Below are 16,762 nucleotides of genomic sequence, written 5' to 3' on the forward strand. Positions count from 1 at the left end.
CCCGGTAAAAACCTCCTGAACCCCTGGATCATAAGTATAGTAAGCACATCTTATGTTATCAGAAAAAATGGTGAGCAAGCAATGTGATCGGCGACTTGCCCATCACTGACATGCCAAACAAGGCCAGAGATACACTGATTTGTAACCTGAAGCTGCTTTATTTAGTGTTTTTGCTGATTTGAATCATCTGGTCCATTTGTTTTGGAGAGGATGATACCTCTGTGGATAATTCTGCTCCTGGTGAAAACCCCCTGAGAAATAGACACTTAAGGAATACTAGCCCCAAGAAGTTTTAGCTTGTTGCAATCTGCAATCCTCAACGTTAAATGCCACCAAATCAGCCTAAAGTTTGCACAATTCACCTTTGAACATGTCATATTTTCGTACAAAAAAATCCTACATGTATTGTGTTCCTTTTTTCCTGTTACCTCCTTAGAGCATGACAACGTATATGCTCGTTCATCAACTTAAACAGATATGACTGTGGAGATGAAACAAGCTGTAATTAGTAGCATTTTGCACCTAAATGAAACCAGTGACAGGCAGCTTCAGTAGTTAGGTGAGGTCAGCTTGCAAAACTGAGCTGCTTTTCGTGCATTTCATGTTGAAAAATTACATAATGTTGATCACAGTTTTCCCATGTTCTCTTGTAACCACAGTAGAATTCCCATTGAAAATCATGGAAGTCATATTACTAAATCTTTCTGACGTAACTATTCAGTTGAGCTACTTGCTTGCAGGACGCCTGCATGGAAATTAACTTCTGTATCTTGACTACATCAGAGTTTACAAGTTCGGCCCCTGCTGTGCTACCCACTATTGTTTACCAGAGCCATAAAGCTGATAGCAGGCCTCTGTGCTTTTGTGCTGATGGAAGAAAACCTCAATGCGGCAATACCTCATCTTAATCAAAAATAATAACAATAATACTTAACCAAATGCCATAAAGACCGCAATTCATTCTCTCATTTTCTGGAGGAAAACAGAGGGGGGAAGACATTTATAACATGAAGTCACCGCTCTTTGTATGCCATAACAGCGGTCACAAAGTAAAAAAGGGCATCAAAGGCAGTCATTTAATACATTCAACTTTGTTTCAACAACAAAGGCAACCTGCTATGCACTTCAAGTGAACCACAACAAAGAAGCAATGAAAGGTCACGACCCCGGAGCTTGCAAATGGATGCCGAGTGCTTCGGAGTGACTGTCAACTGTATTTTAAACACTGTACTCTAAAGCTCTGAGTGCCAAGTGGGGCCATTTAAACAAGCTCCCTCCACCCAGTAATGCTGGTAGGTGGGTTTACTCCTCCAGGATTTAACAGCAAGAGAGACAATATCCTCTTCGTTCTCTCTTCCCACTACCCAGGCCCCAGAGCATCCCTCCTTAGCCCCTCAGTCTGTGATTTGGACAGAATTGAAGAAATAACAGTGCAAGAATATTTTGCTGGCCATGTCAGACACTCTCTTATTCCCCTGATGCCATGTGACATACAGGGGGGAAAGCAAACATCCGTGTGACAGTAATAATTTACGCATGTTGACATTCCTAAAGCGCTGGGTCAGCTGGAACACTTTCCATCCGGAAAGACCTACTGGAGGAGAAGTGAGCAGAGGCGAGGACTGAGTATGACATGGCTGGTCTAAATAGAGGAACGCCTGTGAAACACCTAACTGAAAAAACAAAGAGAAGATGAACAGACAAGAAAACATGAAGACGAGATGATGTTCTTCCGTTTTCAGCTGCTTTATGGCTTGGAAAAGCCCTGGCTCCAAAACAAAGATGCAATATGATAAAGGCTGGAGAATGAAAAGAAAAATTGTGAAAAGAGTGAGTTAATGTGGTCCATGTGGGGAACTACAGCACGCTGCTCAACAAAAAACCTGGCTCTGGGAGAAGTGGTGGCCAAAGCCTCTGTTTTATAATTGATTGAACTTCAAAACCGATTCTCTCCTACCCCTGCACATGACATTAGTTTGCTTACAAATAAATATGCGGATTGCCTTTGCTTAGTAAAGCAGAGCTGGATCCAGAGCTCTGACATTCAACAGGCTGCGGTGTTGTGCTCAACACGTTTAAGGCCTTCCCAGTACGACTCCAGGCCCTTGGAGGAGCTCGCCAAACCCACCATGCCCCGCTCGTAAGCTTTGGTAATCAAGAATGATTTAAAAGGTTTGACAGACACCACCCTTTAAGCCCAACAGGAGACTTATTGCTTCAGTCATCCTCAACAGATCCACCAATCTAAACCAAAACCCAGATTCACATCCACCAATCAAATCCAATGCTTCGGTTTAGGGGTGATTGCAAGGACACGCAGGAATTATCCCGTATCGCTACAATAACACTGGCTGTTTGTATAAGTAGGATGCAATAGTTGTTAGTCAGTGAACAAAGTGTTCAAAAATGCCAGAAGACCATTTGTAGATTAACGCCGCCAGTGTGTTAGTGAAAACAAACAAAGGCGGAAAGTGGCTCGACTGTCATGATGTAAGTATTCAGAAATGATACACAGACGTTCTCTGCTCATCCGACATAATCTCTTGGCTGGAATCGGATGCTGCTGAGCGGACTTTATCACCAAATGCTTCCATCACTATTGATAAACAAGATATCAGCCGTGTGGTAAACAAAACAGGGACAGTAAAGACACTGAAATTTTAGGATAAAGTTATCTTGGGCCTAGAGCTAGATGGAAAACTTGGCAGAACAAATGTAGCTGATAAATGGATGAATGGCTTTTGTACATGTAATACAAAAACATCTATATTAACTCCTTGTCTTACATCCCCTGACGACTGCAACCAGACCCCTCACATTTTATTTGGTAACTGATTAAATTAAGATGAAGGCCAGATGTGGAGAGAAAGGTGAGATTAGAAGACACGCTACAACAAAAGTGAGAGCGAATGAGAGACAGAGGCACCCTGGGGTCCGTCTTAATTGCTGCGATCCTGGCCTCCATAGCAGCAGTCATCATCAAACTTTTCTTTCCTTTGTCCTCTCCTCTTTCTTTCCATGGGAATGGAGTAGAGAACAACTGGCTCTCATTAGCTGTCACCGTCCCTATTTAGTTTTGAGATTTGTGTGGGGTAATTTTCTAATCCAATATACAGGCTCCAGTATTTACACATGCCAAGAGTCCCTGAGTGAGGAGGGCTGGGTGGTGACGGTGGCGTCTGAAAGTTGTGGGCGTGAAGTGTCTTTCTGTGGGTGAGCTACTGTGAGGAATTCTGTATGTGAGTGTAAAATCTTCAGTTTGTATTTGCAATTTTAATTTAAATGTCTATTATTGTGTGTTTTTTTCCATAACAAGAATTAGCTGTCAGAGCACTGACTCAATGTAATTCTTCTTTCATTTCATCACTGTTTATCCTTAGTGGTAAAGTGAAGTGTAGCAACGCACCACAATTCACAAGCACGCACACAACAAAAACACGTCCTCAGTGCAAGCAGAGAACTATGCAGCCGAGCAATCATCAGGTTTCAGCTTGGCCCTCAAGATCACTCATCCAAGCTTTCAACTTAACATCATTAGCTTTGGCATCGTGTTTTCAACAAACAAACAACAAAAGAAACTTCAAACTGCATTGTCTTCATCGAGGGCTCGGCGGTTCAAGAAAGCAGACGTCTGAGAGACTTCAAAAAGCAGCGGAGATGCCTTTCATTAGGTCATAAAGTGTTCTTCTGAAGCGCCTCCCTGCGCTGCCTGGCGGCCATGTCTGTATTCTCTGCTTTAGTTACAAGGTCACGGGGAAACAGCAACAGCAGGGAAACAACGGTGACCCGAGGTGAGACGAGGCTGTTTGGATCAGGACGGGGTGAGAGGTGCAGGGTTGAAGGGGGGTAGATGAGCCCCAGGTGGTCTGTTGAGGACTGTGAGCGATGCTGCCGTGATCAGCCCACACCCTGGGGAGCCGACACACACACCGAAAGGATACGCTTGCAAACACACACCAGCCGTATTCAGAAAAGAGTACAGCCCTGCACGCGTGCACACAAAAATCCGTGCATAAGATTGCATACAAATTCAAAGAGCAGCGTGAAGACAGGAACAATCCTGGCTCGCTGTCTATTTACAGAGCTGAAATTAGAAGAGGAGGATTGAAGTAATCTTCCTTTAATTTCTCTCTGGATGGGCTCCCAGCGCTGAGTGAGACAAAGGCTGTGATGTATTGTATGTTAGGTTCTCAAAGGAGAATGATGCAAGACCCCCTGTCCCTTCATCAGGGTTAGCAGGGAGGGCCTTGATAAGGTGGACACAGAGGACAAGGCTAGAGGACACCTCAATATAAATAGAACCAAGTCAAATGTATGAAAAAAAATATTGTCTGTATCAAATAAGCAGGTCAAGAAGACAATGTGGAAGGAGGAATAATTTCAGGTGTTTAAGACCTGATCACTTGGAAGCACCGGTGGGATTCAGAAGCAGAGTTTAACATGGAAGGAACACCTGTGATGCATTAAACTGCACAACTAAGTCATCAGCACACACATGCGTTTCTCTGCTCTGGCTGAAGTGCTGGCAAATCAAAAATGCTGCACCTCAAATGAACACATTATCAAGAATGGATTTTCAGTTGGTGGACTGTTCCAAGTGTTGGAATATGTGAGGTGCATGCGATGATTCATCTTTGTCATGCACATCTGAACCACTGGAGCAGCTCCAAATAGACAAACTGAAACAGGTGAGGTATAAAATCAAGTCCACCTCTTGATCATCCAAAATATCTGAGCGATGTTTTGGAGTCAGGCCTCAAGTGGCTACATGGCACCTATCCGTACATATCTATCATTGCATAGATTTCATTTGGGTTTGCGTGCCTATATCGGGTTTCAGTCACAAAGTACAAAGACATCCTTCATTTCACACGTGCTCATAGATAGCACTGGAGGTATACATAGAATAATGTTTGGTTCTTTAAACACGTACTGAAGTGTACAACAGAATGCACGGTTAAGTCTGCAATAATCTTTAGAGGTTCCCATATATCTTCATAGGCAAAATTTAAAAAATTTTCTATGACTTTTCAAACACCCATAATCATTATTTCTTGTCTGGCGTTTTTCAAACACATTGGATTCAAACAAAGCTGGACGAAATGAACGTGTTGGTAAAGTACATGTCACACTTTGCACATATTAGAGCTGCATTACATCGACACCTAGAGAAATTCACTCTTATGTTACATTATGTAAAAGGCTATACATGTTTGGTTATTGTAACAATTTAATTTCACATAACTAAATTCCATGATTTTTTATGGATTCCATGACTTTTCCAGCCCTGGAAAATATGATTGTGAAATTCCGTGACTTTTCCTGGTTTTTCATGACTGTGGGAGTGCTGTTTATAAACTGAAATCTGCACTTATATACGGAATCTGGAAGGCAATGAAAGCCCAAAAAAATACCCCTTAAAAAAAAAAAGCCAAACACAGAGAAATAAAGTACGTACTGGGTATTTGCTGACTACAATGGATCCCCAAAATACTGGCTGTTGCTCTTAGAGGCTTTGTAGATGTCAGACTATAGCTGATGGGTCCTGTGTTTAGGGCTGCAACAGAGTAGTTCAATTATTAACTCACGTCTCAAGTATTGTTTAAATTAACAGTGAAAAAAAAAGTTGCTTGTTTTGCTCAAGCAACAGTTAGAAAAAATCAGTTTAAATAATAGAACAAACAATGCGGTCAATATTCATATTTGAAAGGCTGAAACTGGTTAATATTGGATTTTCTGCTTGAGAAGCTACTTAAAGAATTAACCTATTATCAAAAAATATCATTGATTATTATGTTATTTTACCCTTATGTGACCTAGAGCACATTTTAGCATAGAGACATGGAAACAAAATGTACCTTCACCCATGGAAAACCTTCCATTAGCCTTGAATGACGTGTGAATTTTTAGGGTTTAATTTTATGATAAATATTTATCTTCTAGAGAGCAGTCCAAGAAGAACTCAGTAGCGCTCCAGTCAACTGAAAGACTTTCAGATGTTTGAATAGTCATGCAAACATTTGCATCAACATACATGTATATATGCACACGCAAACCCACATGCATGCTCTTGCACACATGCCATCCAAGCTATAGAGAGAGAACCCAATACTCTCCATCACCTGTTATTCTAGGTGGAATCTTGCTTATACAGGTGTAGAGAGAGAGAGAGAGAAAAAACAGTTTCCTCTTTTCACCTCTTCAGACAAAAATCTCAGGCTTTTCCACTGAGCAAAGTCTACTCTGGTGTGTACATTTGTGTCTGTACTAGTTGGCCTGGTGTGCCCTGCTTTTACTAGTCCCCTGGGTATGTGACCCGGTTTCCCTTGCAGGCAGAGGGAGAGGGCACTCCTGACTCCTCCTCACCTGAGTCGACACCCGATCCTAGGGTTCACGGTGGGGGCCCCCGCTGCCTCTCCTCAAAGGCGCCGTTTGTTTCCCCGCTATAGAATAGAATTCCAACCTCCATGATTTTATCTGGAGTTTTCACGCCAATTTTGCCAAAACCGATTGAGGAGGGAGCAAATTCAGCTGCTACTGATCTCAAATAGATTGAGTTTCCAAGGGGCCAATTTAAGAATGTGCCACGGTTATGCTTTGAGAAGAAGGTGGGCTGGGGGTGCGGGGACTGAACAGGCAAGGTGAGTTGTTATGACTGGCTGTCAATTAGCAGTTGATTCACACAGGAGGGTCAGTGAGACAAGAAGAAAAAAAAAAGATACGTTTTCATAACAAAAGAAGGGCAGCGAGATGAACACTGGCTATGAAAATATGTAGGTTTAAGATAAGCTGAGACAACGACGCTTATTTAACAGATGTAAGGCAGCCAAAATGGAAAAGGAGATGGCTGTGCAGGGAGCCTTATTTATTATTACTCTCAGCAGCAACAGGGTGAAGGAAAATAGTGCTAAGCAGGATGGGAAGAAGTCAGGGTGAAAGGGATCTGGCCCTCAGAGAGGGTTAATAGCCAGGTTGACTGGTTAAGAGCTGACCTCTGAGGAACGTCAGCTCCCACATTTACAGACAAAGACTTTGGACAGAGCAAGAAATCAAAGCAAACACAAAATTCAGACTCGCTCTTTCTCACTGTGTCATGTCTCATCTCCGTGGACTTCTCCCTTACTCCTCGCTCCCTCTTGCATTCTCTGTCATTTGGCCATCATCTCTCGAGCTGTCTCCACTCTCTTACTGTCTGCTCTGTTCCCTTTCCATGCTGCGGATTTTCACTCTCATCTCATGTCTCCCTATTTCTGTTGGCCCGCAGAGCGCATAAAAGCTCCTCCGACACCTCACTGTCCTGGAAGGATCGGAGGTCTAAAGAGAAACTTCAGTTCTTAAAGCTCAACAGCTAAATACAATATGAAACACTCATCGCGAAGAGGAGCGGTCTTGGAAAAGGGTTTACTTTAAACATACACAGACAAGGATCCAGCCCCAGGTCGCTCACTGAGCCAAGCTTGTCAACAACACCATGGCTTTTAGATAAGCCGTGTTTTTGACATTCGGCTAATACTCCTACATGAACAAGAGCTAAATTGTTATACAACAGGGCAGGACAGGTCACCGAGCTTCCATTCTTCCACAGTGTAACACTTAGTAGCATTTGGAGTGAAGAGCGAGGTGCAGAAAGATCTTCATTTGTTTCATAGTTTGTATTATTCTATTTAGATGAGCAAAAATGTTTTTTCAGACTGTTGATCTACATCACAGTTTGGCCAAAATACTGAAAAGCTCTGACACTTCATCAGCTTCTAAAATACTCCAAAATCCATGAAACAATAGTATTAAAAAATAAACCTTCACTGTCCAAGTGCATGTAACTGTAGCTGAGCGTGGTTGTGTGGGTGATGTCAAAAAAACACACGCATCAGTAAAACACTGCCTCCTCCCCAATAATAACCTCAAACTGCCGTCCAAACCCACTGACAAACCAAACCAGCTACCGACCGACGAGCTCGTGCCTACTGCAAATTCACTTCTCACAGCGGTTCGTCTTGGCTGGCGATATACCCCACTCTCTACAGCGCTGTATTAGTCCAGCTTTGCGTGACAGACGCTGCAGCTCGTGTGCATCCTTAACGCAGGCGCTTAAGACTACACAGATGTAATCGTGCAGTATTATCATAATCTACAGACTGTCAAATTCTATCTGTCTCCAGAGGAGGAACCCTCTCCGCCGTCAGCCAGCTCGCTTCTTAACCAGCCAGCTCTGGAAGGACCAACACTTTTCCAACCAGGAGCTGTGCCAGTTCCACGAGGGAAAAAGAGATGAATGAGAGAAGACGCACAGCATGGAAAAGAGAGGAGAAGTGATAAAAAAGGGAATAAAAGAAGAGCTGGATGAAAAGCTGCAAGAGATTGAGTAGGAAAGACAAAGTAGGTGGTAGATGGAAACGCATATAAGGTCTCAATGCCAATTGATGTGGTAAGTGATACAAAAAGGAAGGAAAGAAACGAGAGAAAGAGGAAGACCAGAGATAAGGCAGGTAATGGGCGATTGACAGGTTTTCCCCATGTGTGTTTACTAAAAACTGTAATTCAGAGGTTCCTGTGAGGCCTGATACCTTGTTCTGAACCTGGGTGCTGTCTTAGTGTGTCTTTGTGTGTGCACTGGCATCAGTGTGTGTGTGTGTGTGTGTGCATGAGTGTTGGAGGAAGTCTAAAGCCCTGTTTCCCATGCGTGTAATCATCCCAGGATGAGGTGGAGGATGAAGCCGAGCGGGACTTCCCCTGCACCAGAGGGTATTTTCCTCTCACACTGTGGTACAAGCACATGGTTGACCCGAGCTGCCTCTGCCTGTGTGTGTGTGTGTGTGTGTGTGTGTGTGTGAGACAGAGACATACCAACAAGGGACAATGGAAGCAATTTTTTAAAAATATTCTCTATTTTGGCTCTTAACCAGTTTGGGACATTACTTAAATACTTTGGGAGCTTGTCATTGTGGCAACTGCATAACAACCAGACAGTGATGCCAAAAACAAGAGGTTACACCATAAAACATGTTGAAAGGGATGGATGGCACTGAGGTGGCAAATGAGAGAATGATGTGTGCGGAGGAAAAAATGGTGGTTGAGAGAGACTGGAATTAGAAGCTGCTGGGAACATGAGGATTTGCACACTTTCAAACAAAGTCATTAACTTTCTGTCGCTCTTTCTGGAGAACAAATAACGTCATAGCAGAGCTGACACACAGAACTCAGACGCACAAACAAACACACACAGGTCAGCTGTTCAGCCATAAAGCAGTATTACAGTATTGGCTCCCAAATAAAAGGCTGCTGCAGGCAGTTACCATGCAGAGAATGTGGAGACCATGTGTATGCATGTGCACATGTGTGTGTACGAGGGTATACACTTCTGTGTTGCTGGGTGACAGTGCCGATGACAGAGCGGTGAGATAAGTCCCAGAAGCCACACTATCATCTATTCATAGCTCCCTGACTGTGGGACCTCCTGCTGCTGAAAGCTGCCTGATCTCAACCCAGCCTCACTTTATCATCATTAACATCAAGCAAAAAATACAGAGATGAAGTCAAACTGTGACGGACCGTGGCTAATGCTGCGATAAACATCCTAATAATGCCTTGACTTATAGAGCAACAAATCTGCTTATGGATCGCTTAGAAATCATGCCGCATTTGTTTTGCATTTCAATCATGATTTAAGTGGAAACCGGTTTGGAAACTGCAGACAACTGGCGGCAATGCACAATGACACAGAACGTACAGATCATGAGAAAATAATCTTGGACAGCGCCTGTGTGTGTGCATGGAAGGGTCATAATAAACGTGTGTTTGTGTGCGGACAGATTCTCTCAAAGCACAGCCCAGTAACTAGAAATGACTGCAATCACACACAAGGCTCACACATATTGCCCACGCGCCTGGCTCGCCTCACCACTGCCAGGGAACCCAAAAGCCCCTACAAAACAAATTCATTAACCCAGACAATAAAACACAGCTGTGAGGGGCGAGGGGAACTGTTTGAAATCAGTGCCCGGGATTCTGGAGAATCTGTTCAAGGCAAACAGCGTGTTCTCGAAAATGTCTAGGATAGAAAAAAAAATAAATAATTCAAAAGAAGAGAGGAAAAGGATTTGGAAATAAGAGAGAGTGAGCAAGGAGCAGTGTTTAATTTAAACTCTTGCTGGGGACAGTGCTGACTGTGAGAGCGGAGATGCTTTATTCAAGCACAACAACAAAAACAATCCCCCTGTGCCAGATGCTCGAGATCCAGGACCTGTTTTTAATTGAATCCTTTGAACAGGTTGTATAAAGGAAGTACAAACAAAACTGTCAAATACTATAAATATCATTACGGAAGTTGGGTTTGAATTTAAGAAAAAAAAAGAGAAAAAAAGACAGATAAATCCAGATTCTCGTGTTGTGGAAACTAGCAAGGGAAACATCTGAACTTTATGATTACTATTTGTAATCTGTTAGCAGGGGGTGGACAGGCATCTGTTTTAGTCTATCTAGTTAGTCCTATTTTAACTACATGAAAAGCCTTTACCTATTCCAAATTCATACTCAAAACAATGTCAGTACACATACTACTGATATTATTTGATGGTGGTGTGTCTAATGCGTTAGCAGGGGGTAGACAGGCTGCTGGCAGCGCAGACTGCGAGTGAGGAGAAGCAGCCCTCTGGAGCTGGGGGTCTGATCATAGCATGTCATGGTGCTGAAATTAAATGCACCACTAGAGGGCTCTGCAGCTTGTAGAATAAGCCACTGCAGAGGAGAACACACCAGAGCCGATCATGTCTTAGTCACACTGACCTCCCTTCTGCAGGTTCTGGGCCAAGCAGCCGGACAGATGCGTCAGCCAAAAGACTTACGACACTGAGATAGATGGAGGTACAAATAGTTTAACAGAGAGTGTCCAAAAAGCTAAAGCCAGAGCACATTTATTCACAGTAACCTCCATGCTCTGCAGCTGCACAGAGGTGAAGACACACACTGACTGACCTCAGTGTTAATGATACTGTTACGCTCCATAATGGCACCACTATAAAACCCAATGACTAAAGAACATGGTATAATGCACCTGAAATTAATATGGTCTAATAAAAGTAAAAAGTGAAACACTGAGAGTTCCCAACAACTGTGACCAAAAAGCCAATATTAAATAAAAGTGGAGGAATTTTCCCAAGCATATATACTTCATTTCTCAACGGTGGATGGATGATCATTATATTACATCACTCTGGACCTATGGGTCATTTCAATTTCACTTAATCCTGCTGAAGGCAGCAATAACACAGCGGTTACATGTGAATTTTTGAACAAAAAGTTGACTGTTCCCATCTCTGGATAAACTGGGAAACAGAACATAACACTTAGCAGCTACTGTCACTGTGCCCTTGAGCAATACCCTTAATCCCCAGCTCCTCCGGCTGGAGATGCTCAGCACAAATACACATAAAAATGAAATCATAGGGGACATTTTTTTGTGTATGTGAAGCTAGTTGTTGGTGGAAAAGTTGCACAGTTTACTCTGCCCTGAGAAATAAAGGTAACCACATTTTCAGATTTTTTAACTTTTGCCAACGGACCTCCCAGAATAGCTGCTTGCTGAACTTTCTCGTCGTGCCTTGAACCTGGATGAACCCTCTGCAGCCGCTAGCTGCCCCTCGGTAGAATCAAGTCATGAATCATTACAAGTCAGGGGTGAGGGCTCCGAGATCACCCAAATCAGAACCAGATGCACGGCAGGCACCTCCTTAGGACTAACTGTATAAATCACTAAATAAATGAATAAATAAAGAAGTCAACTTGCTTCACACTATGTCTTCTCTCATTAGTTACTTTAGTTACAAGAAGTCCTTTTAAACATGTGATTTTACGATGCTGGTTTGCTTTCAGCTGGATCTGTGTATGCACTGAATAAAAACATGGCACTGCGTGTAAAAAAGAAGAGTCTTGTCTGCACTAATTACTACCGGACTGTCACGCTTATCTGTCATGGTAACAGAAACAAAGAGTCATCACTGCACCTACTATATATCCTTTTAATGGATTTTCAATTTTTTTTTTTTTTTTCCTAGGAAGCCAACCGCATCACTTCACAGAAGCCCTTACTGGGTCTGAGTCATCTGACACGTCAGTACACACATCCTCCCGTAAAGAATCCCAAGAGGAGATAACAGTAAAATCACTCTGTCAACTCACTTCATTGCATCCCATTCCCCGTCCCCTTCCCTCCTCTATGACTCCTATCCACGCCACAGCTGGTAAATATTTTTATATTGTGTTCCATTAGAAAGTTTTATTAAGCGGTCAGACGGGGCAAATGGCGCCTGGGAGCTCCCTGTCCTGTAAACAATAGAGAGGGCCCTGAAAGCTGCAGCTGAGTATGGCACAGTAAACTAAGGTCACATAAGAGAACCGTCTTGCTCAAAGTGAGTAAATATTTAAATGTGTTAGATTCACCCAAAATAGTGAGGGGCTATAGTTGGGGGCACCGTGTGAGGAAAACGGCTGTGATGTATTTTTGAGTGAAACTGGCGTCGTCCCATGCAGTGATTTGTAAATGGATGTGTGTCAAACTGTGGTACTTCATGAAGATTTACTGCAAGAAAAAGGTGAACTGAGGGCCAAGATGGGATATGTGAGAATGTGAATTTAACTATTGTAAGGCCTTATGGCCTTATATGTGTGTTTCTGTTAAAAGTACTTTTTTTATCATATACTTCTGACGAACTACAGGACAAATTAGTGGAAAGACACAGTGGATTGCGATGTTGCTGATAACAGTACGTACCTCAGCACTTTTCTCAGGAGCCTCCATCCCCACCATGTTTTCTCTGAGAAGCTGCTGAAGGAGCTGCACCTGGGCAACGCTGAGGTAGAAATCCAAACTGCTGGTCACATTTACCTCCAGAGAGTGGCCACACACCACAACCTCCTAGAGAGATTACAGCACACAGGGGGAAATTAAAAAAGGGGGGGTGTGTGGGTGGAGAGAGCAGGAAAGAAATTCAATAACACATCAGGATTGTTTGTGACCTCATGCGCCGCTTCTCGCTCCTTTTAAACTTTTATACTCTTGGTGTATTTACTTTCCGCATCCCCTCTATCTTGCTCCCTTTAGCTCAGTTGTTCCCTCCTTCCCCTCTTCCATCTGTCCTCTCCAGGGTCCCACCCACAGCCAGCAGTTCAAACCTCAGCCTGGAGGCTACATCTAACAGGATATCACTCACTAACACTCTGGGCTGAACCACACATACACGGGCCAAACCTACAGTAACTACACACAATGGTATTTGGCAACTACTGTGTAAACATCATCTATTCAGACCCACTGTTTCAAAAACAGAAAAATGGACTGCTAATATTTTATTCAGCATTTAATGTAGTATCATTATCACAATTTGTTTTTGTTTTTTTTCTCATCGAGTAGCAGTAATTTTAACACACGAGATCATAACATCATAAGGTTACAATAATAGTTACAGAATATGTTGCAGGCTAGAATGAACATTTAGACTGTAGATTGTAGATGTAGAACTTACACTATGGATTATAATGAATGCATTAATAATTCAATAAAGACAGCAGTTATTTGAGTGCCAAGCATGCAGAAATCTTTTAAAAGCAGTTGGAAGTTAGTTTAATATGAACTTTATTAAACAAATTGTTGTAATTTATCTACACTAGGTAGTTCAAAGTCCTGTTTGTGTGTTTGTTGGCCCAGAGTCTCCATATCTCAGGGAGTTATACAAATCACAATGTGCGTGTGTGCGTGTGCATGTGTGTGTGTGTGTGTGTGTGTGTGTGTGTGTGTGTGTGTCAGAGCAAACTATGGATTAGCTGTTACGCATTGTCAAGGGGCACGTTAGTGTGGACCGACGAGGCATCAAAGAGGCAGGAAGTCTCAGCGAGCCGTGCCAGAAAACATCAGCTGTATAAGCAGAAAGGTTTGAACTCTGTGGGTCAAAAAGCCTCCATTACATGGAGGACCGGCGGAGGGATTCCTAACGAGTAAGTTACTGTATGTTAGGAGGCAAAATGTAAATACTTCTGACATCTCACATAATCAATGTCTATTTTCATATGGACAAACGGATTGTGAGAGTAATGGCTACAATCATGGTTATAACAGGTCATGGTCATAGGGCATTAAATGTCAGTGTAAGTGGTGAACAAACCTCTGCAGTCGATGGAGGAATATATGTCTCTAAAACCTCTGACTCACTGTTAGTTTCTTAGAAAATCCCTTTTTTAAGCGCATGCCTACATCCTTAGGACCTGTTCTCATTAATTATCAGGAGGGCTGTCAGAAAGTTTATTTTTTTATTGTGATCAATCGCGATTAATCACAGAATTTCAATTGTTAATCGTGATTATTCAAATTTTTTTAATTACATGTTTTCAATCAGATTATTTTGCAATACAAAACAGTTATGATGTCCATATTAACAAGGGGGAGCAATTCTTAACAGATTATCTTCATTAGAAATAAAGTGACAGCAAAAAACTGCATTGGACTGTCATAAAGTGGGCATGTCTGTAAAGGGGAGACTCATGGGTACCCACAGAACCCATTTATTTTAATTCAGATATCTTGAGTTCAGAGGTTAAGGGACCCCTGCTAAATGAGCATGCCATTTTTCCATAGCCAAAATGTATCCTAAATTTGGAGCATTATTTAGCCTCCTTCCTAAGAAGCTAGCATGACATGGTTGGTATCACTGGATTCTAGTTTCATATAATACCTATACTAGCTTTGCTGGCCTGGTACAGGCTCTTTAAGACAGGAATGCTGGCAGGCTATTGACGCAATTTATAAAAATTAACACTTCAATTATGCATTTTTAAATGTTTTTCTTTGATTGTTTTAATTTGCTTCCTACAGTGCAGACACATTCACCTTGAAAGTTCCCCTCCATACATGTTTTTAAGGTTGTAAAAATACAATGCTATGATTAATATTTGTTTAACATGATGTTTGTTTCCCACATAAAAAGTAAAAAGGCAAACATCTGAAAAGGATCCAGAACCAGTAGCCTCTGCCCGGCCCACCACCACAGCTTGTGGCTGATTTTCACTTCCGCTTTCTGCTTTCTTCACTGCTGCTTGCTTTAGATGAAAGAGCATGACATTAGAGGAAACATTGGAGAGATTTAGCCGTACATGTCTGAGCCTCAGTCAAACCCTGACTCAGATGAAGAATCTGTTGTTCAGCAAAATCAGTGACTAGCAAACATATTACTTAGAATGGTAAGTGTAAGTTAGCATCTTTTATTTGTTTACATTGTTTATTAGCTTGTAGCACAGTTGGACATGAATTTTTTTTTTTGTCCACCTGCTACTGCAGCTGGTGGATTTCAAAATCTAGCAGCCATTCAGTAGATTGCCACTGTTTCTTTTTGGCTGGTGATTGAAGCAAATCTAGCAGACACTTACATATTTTATAAGCATTTGGCTAGTGGCTGATGTTAATTTCTAATCCTCCTTGAAGGCTAAGACGCAGTTGCTGAAAGTGCAGTTATGGTTGCGAAACAAACAATAATATCTACTACAACATGGGTTTTGATAGATAGTTGAAGGAAGCTTGAGGGTCATGTTTACATCCAAAAACTGCACGCTCTGCCATGTTTGCGGTGAATACTTTCACTATGCTAATGCGAACTCTTTCTGTACTGTGAAGTCAGCTCTTCGCTGGAGGTTTCAGGTTTCTTTCCCGGTGTTGTGTCAAAGTCTGTTCCTCTGTCGATATTTCTTTCCCCTATTAAAAAGTGATCCTCTTTAACAATAGTGACGTACCTGATCTAACTTGCCCGAGGTAAGTTTGAATCTCAGATTTTAGCGCGCAGACCTTGCCCCCTTTAGTAGAGGAATGTGAAAACACTCTCTAATGACAAACTCTGAACAGATACAAGTCAGTATAGCCAAGGTCAGATGTTTTAGGGGTGGAGTTGTATTTCTGGGTGGAGGGGGGCTTTAAAGGAGAATAAGGAGATAAAGAAAATAAGAGAAGATGCAATCATGGATTAATTTAAAGTTGTATTGAGTGGATACTTACCTCTGTCTGTCCGCAGTCAGGGGATAGATTTTTGCTGAAGATGATGGCTGGGGCAGCGGTCACCCGAACAGAAAAGTCAGTCAGGATTGGTGTTAGGATGGCTCGCCGCTCCTGGTGCCTTCTGATACTGAACGGAGAAACATACAGAATCAAACCGTTATCAGACACCTCTTCAGAAGATTTATAACTTAAAAGTTGAACAAAAAGGCAAGAGTGGTCAACATAAGATCAACAAGAATAAAGCAAATAAAAGGAATAAAAGTGTTAAAAGCGGCAGATCTCAAAAGGCATTTAAATTATTATTATTTATTATTTAGAAAATATAAGAATTAAAGCAATAAACGATGGTAAAAATAATATAAGAAATAATATAAGAAGATGACATCACATCATTAGGGATAAAACAAATATAAGACGATAAAAACAGATGAATAATGGATAGATGAAAAAGTAAATAAATTGAGACATGAAAAGATGATAAGAAGAGGACATAAGAAGGACAAGGAACAGATTAGAAAATGGATTAGAAGAAGAGAGACTAAATAAATAAATAACTAAATACATACATAAATAAATAAAGGTGAGATCACATAAAAGCAAGTCTGTAAAAGTGAGTTTTAAGATGTTGATGTTAATATTCTTTTAATAACACTGAAAATTTATGAAATAAATTTGGACAATTGGACATCTTACTGTAATCAAAGTTCATCTGTTGGAGACTACATATATACA

The 16,762-nt window shown here is 41.8% G+C and overlaps 1 protein-coding gene across 4 annotated transcripts in view; it reads right to left on the reverse strand.

Moving 5' to 3' along the window:
- The window catches only part of vps13b (vacuolar protein sorting 13 homolog B), a 392,967-nt gene that overhangs the window by 144,147 nt on the left and 232,058 nt on the right, over positions 1-16,762 (reverse strand). For all 4 annotated transcript variants that reach the window (XM_042490601.2, XM_042490600.2, XM_042490605.2 and 1 more), the window contains exons 33-34: positions 16,031-16,157; positions 12,767-12,910 (exon numbers count right to left, since the gene is read on the reverse strand). In XM_042490601.2, coding sequence (XP_042346535.2) covers positions 12,767-12,910; positions 16,031-16,157 — 271 coding nt within the window. The remainder of the gene's footprint in view (positions 1-12,766; positions 12,911-16,030; positions 16,158-16,762) is intronic.

Source organism: Plectropomus leopardus, chromosome 11 (genome assembly GCF_026936395.1).
Source record: "Plectropomus leopardus strain MGB_pleo_1.0 chromosome 11, ASM2693639v1, whole genome shotgun sequence".
NCBI classification, from domain to species: domain Eukaryota; kingdom Metazoa; phylum Chordata; class Actinopteri; order Perciformes; family Serranidae; genus Plectropomus; species Plectropomus leopardus.